At 51.3% G+C, this 5,384-nt stretch overlaps 1 protein-coding gene across 5 annotated transcripts in view; it reads right to left on the reverse strand.

The window, feature by feature from the left end:
- Positions 1-501: 501 nt before the first annotated feature.
- Positions 502-5,384, reverse strand: part of LOC103362483 (protein tyrosine phosphatase non-receptor type 7) — a 9,998-nt gene continuing 5,115 nt past the window's right edge. For 3 of the 5 annotated variants that reach the window (XM_008288848.1, XM_008288849.1, XM_008288847.1), the window contains 6 exons: positions 3,765-3,902; positions 3,504-3,692; positions 2,186-2,403; positions 1,081-1,194; positions 917-1,013; positions 612-818 (listed from right to left, as the gene is read on the reverse strand). In XM_008288848.1, coding sequence (XP_008287070.1) covers positions 708-818; positions 917-1,013; positions 1,081-1,194; positions 2,186-2,403; positions 3,504-3,692; positions 3,765-3,902 — 867 coding nt within the window. In that variant the 3' untranslated portion in view covers positions 612-707. Of the gene's footprint in view, positions 819-916; positions 1,014-1,080; positions 1,195-2,185; positions 2,404-3,503; positions 3,693-3,764; positions 3,903-5,384 lie in introns of all 5 variants that reach the window. The other 2 variants (XM_008288850.1, XM_008288851.1) reach the window with 2 other exon arrangements.

The following is a 5,384-nucleotide window of genomic DNA, read 5'->3' on the forward strand; positions in this document are numbered from 1 at the left end:
CACACACACACACACACCACCTGTTGCTCCAGGTGTGTCCTCGGCGGCTCTTTGCTCGGGTCTCCTTCTGTCCGTGCAGTTTGTCCTTCCAGCCAGCAGGAGGCGCTGCTGCACCGACAGCATCACACACAGACACACACACCAACACTAACAACAACAACAACAACAACAACACAAGCTCCCAGCGCTGACTCTGGACCACAAACACACGCTTCAGTTTGTTCCCATAAAGACTCTGAAGGTTGAAACTGGATTTAATGAAAACAGAACTTTCTTTTGTCTCCTTTAACGTTCACAGAAACACAGAACCAGCACAAAGACAGACAGAAGCAGCATCAGCCACTGAACTGGAGAACCAGAACCAGACGGACCACAACACGGAGCGACACACGGCTGAAGCTCCTCCAGCTTCAGGAGGAACCCAGCAGCTCCTCTGGACCTCATCTGGGTCCATCACATCAACTCACATCTTTATTCATGTTTGAAAAACACCACGACGGGTCGCAGAACTTTCCTGTTTTATTGAACTGATCGGATCAGAACATCACGTTCTCTCAGTACAGGTGGAACGTCCCGGTTCTTCAGGAGTTCTGATGCTGCCGGTTTCCCCTCTAGTTCCTCCATGGGTTCTTTGGGTTCTGCTGCTGGTGTCCAGGTTCTGATGATGTCTCTGGAGATGCTGCTGGTGGTCCAGGTTCTGTTTCTGGTCAGTTCCTGCCGCTCTGTTTGCTGTCCAGCTGGAGGTTCTGCAGCTGTGCGCTGACTTGCTCCTCTGGGTTCTGCTGGTTCTGAGGCAGTGTGGTGGGCTGGTTCTGGTTCTGGTGAAGAGAAAACACAGTTTAACTGCCAGTTTATTGACATTCCTACAGAATCCAAACCCAGTGTGGTTGAAGGTTGGTAGGAGTTTGGGCCGTACTGGTTCCGGTCCCTGTTGCTGCTGCAGCTGGCGGCTGTACTGGGCCAGGGTGGAGTAGAGGAACTGGTACTGCTCGGTGGTCTGGATCATCCCGCCCCTGCAGGACAGAACCAGTTAAAGCTTGAGGTGTGAACCGGGTCACAGCTCAGCAGGTGTGGACTCACCTGTCGAGTCTCAGCTGACACACCGTCTCCAGGACGTCGACCCGGCCGCCGTCTCTCAGCTGCCGGCAGCCGATACTGCTGGCGATGAAGCAGCCGGTTCTGCCGATACCTGCACTGAGGAACCAAACAGAACCCGTCTGAGCTGTGTGGTTCTGGTTCTGTGTGGTGGTCGTTGCTCATCGTCTCTGGTTTCCATCGTTCAGTTTATTCATGAAACATTGAAACACTTGAACTGAGATTCAGTCGCCTGATGAACTGGATCACATCCTGGAAAGAACCGTTTCCTACAAGATTAGAACTCGGCTCTCAAACTACCGAAACGTCTGGACCAGAAGCTGCTGCTGATTCATGGATTCTTATGAATTCACCTGGAGACCAAAGTGAGGCTGAGAGCGACGACGACAGAGAGACTGAGGAAGTGATGAAGTGATTCTGAGGCTGTTCAGCTCCTGAAGACACTGAAGAAGACGACTTTAGTGGTTTTAGTGCAGGAGGAAGATGAAGATAGCCATCAGTGACTTTTCCTGGTAGCTGCTGGAGTTTTATTTCCTTAACCAGCCGTGTTACAGGAAGTGTTCAGAAAAAAGCCTCTACGGTACGTATCTGTGGATGTTACCGCTACGCAGTTAATTAAAGGTTAAAACATCTTTCTGTGTAAATATCTCATGTTCCAACGTGGACACCTGCAGCTTAGAGACACCTGCAGCCAGGATGTGAACACACCTGGTTTCCTGTTTACAGTCAGTGGGCGGGGCTTATATTCATTTTTGCTAAACGGGTCATCTGGCCTCCTGACTGGTTTCACTGTCAGTGACCATGAACCAGTCAGAACAGTTTCTGGAGCTTCAGCTGGTGAACTGGCTGCTGGACCTCCTCCGACATTCAGAACCGGTTCTGAAGCCGATCAATCCTCTAAATCTAACCAGAGAATTGCTTTTATTAAAAAGTTAAGTCAGTTTTTAACCATAAATGTAAAAACTTGATGTCAACAGTTTTTCTCGGATCATGAACTCCTGATTTGACTAAATGACCCGGTTGAAATATTTGGACCGTTTATACGCTCAACGATCAGACGCAGGACCGACGGAGCTGCTCGTGAACCAACCTGCAGTGGACGACGATTGGACCGAGGCAGGGTCCGGGTCCGGGTCCGGGTCCGGTTCCGGGTCTGGGGTCAGGGGCCGTGATTGGCTGAACTGGGGACTTCCTGTACGTCTCCACCTCCTCCACCAGTCTCAGCAGAGGAGCAGTGCATTGTGGGATGTGGTGGTCGGGCCAGGAGGTGAACCAGTAGTGTCTGACGGAGCGGCGCTCTGGACCCAGCTGGACACAGAACAGAACCTTGTCAGAACAGGAGCTCAGGTACAGGCGGTGGACAGAGTCCGGCTTCATCGCTGGTCTGATGAGGTGTGTCTGCTCCTGCAGGCTTCAGTCTGGGATCTCCAGCTCTGGTCCTCGTCAGCTCCTGTTCTGCAGGTTCTAGATGTTTCAACACACCTGACTCACATTGATGGATCTCCAGCAGCTTGTTGTCAAGTTCTACACACGTCTGTTCATGGTCCATCAATGTGAGTCAGGTGTGTTGAAACATCTAGAACCTGCAGGACAGGACCAGAGCTGGAGATCTCTGCTTTGGATGAAGAGTTTTTCAGTCAGTCAGACTCCTCTGAAGCAGAACCGGAGCATGAAGGTCTAGTTAGCGTGAACCTGAGGAGGAACCTCATGAAGTTCTTAACCCTGCTGCTCTGGACGGGTCTGTGTGAGTCTTCATGGTCATTTAGCGACATCTGGCAGAACTTTTCTCGGCTTGTATCTCTGTGGTCATCGTGTCATCTTGTATTTAGTTTGTGCCTCACTAAGGCTGCTGTAGAACTTCATGGTCTGCTCTGTTCCTGCACATGAAGCTGAAGGTGTTCTGCTCATGAAGCAGAACATTTAAAGCAGAACCAGAGCAGGACGGAGACAGAACCAGTCGAGGCCACCTGAGTTCAGACTGATGGAGAACCTCAGCAGGAGCTTCACAGGAAGTCTCCAGTTTGTGAAGCCAGAAGATCTGACCCGTTCTGGAGAACCTTCGGCTGCTCAGAGGGACGAGGAGCCTCGGTGTCTCGGTCCGATGGAACCAGCTGTGGTCCTGTTTTGAGTGTGTGTCGTCATACTGGGTCTGATTTGTCTTTCCTGTCGTCTGTTTCTGGTTCTGGTTCTGGTGTGATTTGGTCAGTTTTCATGCTTTCTGCCTGGTCCTCTCTGTGGGCTTTGGTTCCTGTTCAGCTGCTCTGAAGCGTCGCTCTGTGGTCGTGTTTCGTCTCTTTCTGATGACTCAGTGTGACTCTGGTTGTCTTCGTGTCTTACGGGTCACTAGTGGTCTCTAATTGGAACGTGTCGTCACAGTCAGAACACGTTGTTGTGTGGTGACGCCGTACCTGGATCTCCATGTCGGTGACGGTGAATCCGTCCTTCTCCTGGACGTCTTTCACTCGGAGGAGGAACCTGCCGAAGCGACTCGTGTCTTCCTCGCCGTCCTGCCGTCGGCCCAGCTCCTCCTGGTCCTCGTCCTCCTCCACCACCCTCTCCGTCCCGTCCCTCGGCTGTGGCCAGTACACTTCACATTTCTGAAACCGACAGACGGACGTCAGACGGATCTCCAGCGGTAGGAGAAGAGCGAAGGGGTCGGACCTCCTCACCTCGTTGTTCTCCTTCAGCCTGGTCACCATGACGATGATGCTGCTCCTCTCCTGCCACACCATGTCCCAGAAGTCGGCCACGGTGTGCACCATCGGCCCCTGGGTGGCGATGTAGGCCCTGGAGGAACCTCGGTAGCCCTGCAGGACGACAGGGGAGGACACCTGGACTCACTGAGATGGAAACAGGAGGGCAGCAGGACTGAGTCTGTCACTCAGGGACGGGTTTTAGACTGGGAAGAGTTTAGGCTTGGTTCTAGACTTGGTTTGAAACTGGTTTTGGACTGGTTTCTGATTGTTTTGGACTTGGTTTTAGACTTTAATTGCAACTGTTCTAGACTTAGTTCTGGACTGGTTTATTTATTCAGTTCTAGACTTGGTTTTAGACTTGGTTTTGGACTGGTTTTGGTGTTGGTTTAGACTAGGGTTAGGACTAGTTTTAGACTTAGTTATAGATTTGGTTTTAGACTTGGTTTTGGACTGGTTTTGGTGTTGGTTTAGACTAGGGTTAGGACTAGTTTTAGACTTAGTTATAGATTTGGTTTTAGACTTGGTTTTATACTAGAGTTAAGACTGGTTTTAGACTTGATTTTGAACTGGTTATAGACTGGGTTTAGACTTGGTTTGCTCTTCAGCTGTTCTCCGGCCAGATGAGATGTTTGGTCGATGCAGAGTTGAGGTTCTCGTCCAGCTGAGAACCTCCGACCAGATGTTGAACCACCTCAGCGTCTGGGCTCAGAGCTCCGTCCAGACACGGTCGGCAGGTCGACACCTGATGGGACGCAAACAGCGACTCGGCTTGAGGTTCGACATCAAGCAGATAAAAGCATCGACCGATCACCGGTGAGGTCTGCAGACTCAGCAGCAGATCAGATGTTTCGGTTCTGATCAGCTGACGAACGCTGGTTTTCGCGTTCTGACCACATCCATCGTATTGTTTTATTTCCCAGCTTCAGCGGATGTCGGAGCGGTAAATAACTCGCTGTTTTTGTGTCACCACGGTTTCTGAAACCTCCCACATCCTCGTAGCGCCGCTGAGCTCATCGCTGAGAGCCGCCCGCCGTCCAATCATCTGCCACCACCTGCCGGCCTGCAGCAGGTGTGTTCAAATGTCAGCGGGTCAGCGTGGAGCCCGGCGGTGCTGATGGGGGGGTCGGGGCGGGGGCGGGTGAGTCAGGGACGTGTAACTTCCTCCCTCACTTCCTGTGGTTTTCCTGGTTGTCAGACTCTCACGGCAACAAACCGACACTCAGATCTGACGCCCACGCAGAGCTCCAGAACCGACACTTTCTGTTTAATAACCCCCACAGAGTGTGAAACGGGCTGGGCTGGTGTTACACTGGTTCAGACTGGTTTTAGAACTGGTTTTAGAACTGGTTTTAGAACTGGGTTCCTGACCGGTGTTGAACTTGGTCTTTTACTTGCATTTGGGCTGGTTATCGGCTGGGTTCTGGACTTGGTTTTGGTTAGTCCTGGACTGGTTTTAGGCCTGGTTTTTATCTGGTTCTGGACTAGGTTTGGGCTATTTTTGGACTTGGTTTTGAACTCATTTGAGGCTAGTTTTGGAATAGTTTTGGAATGGTTCTGGAGTTACTTTTGGACTGTTTTGGACTGGTTCTGGAC

The sequence above is a fragment of the Stegastes partitus genome, unplaced genomic scaffold, assembly GCF_000690725.1.
Source record: "Stegastes partitus isolate 25-593 unplaced genomic scaffold, Stegastes_partitus-1.0.2 Scaffold577, whole genome shotgun sequence".
Taxonomy (NCBI): domain Eukaryota; kingdom Metazoa; phylum Chordata; class Actinopteri; family Pomacentridae; genus Stegastes; species Stegastes partitus.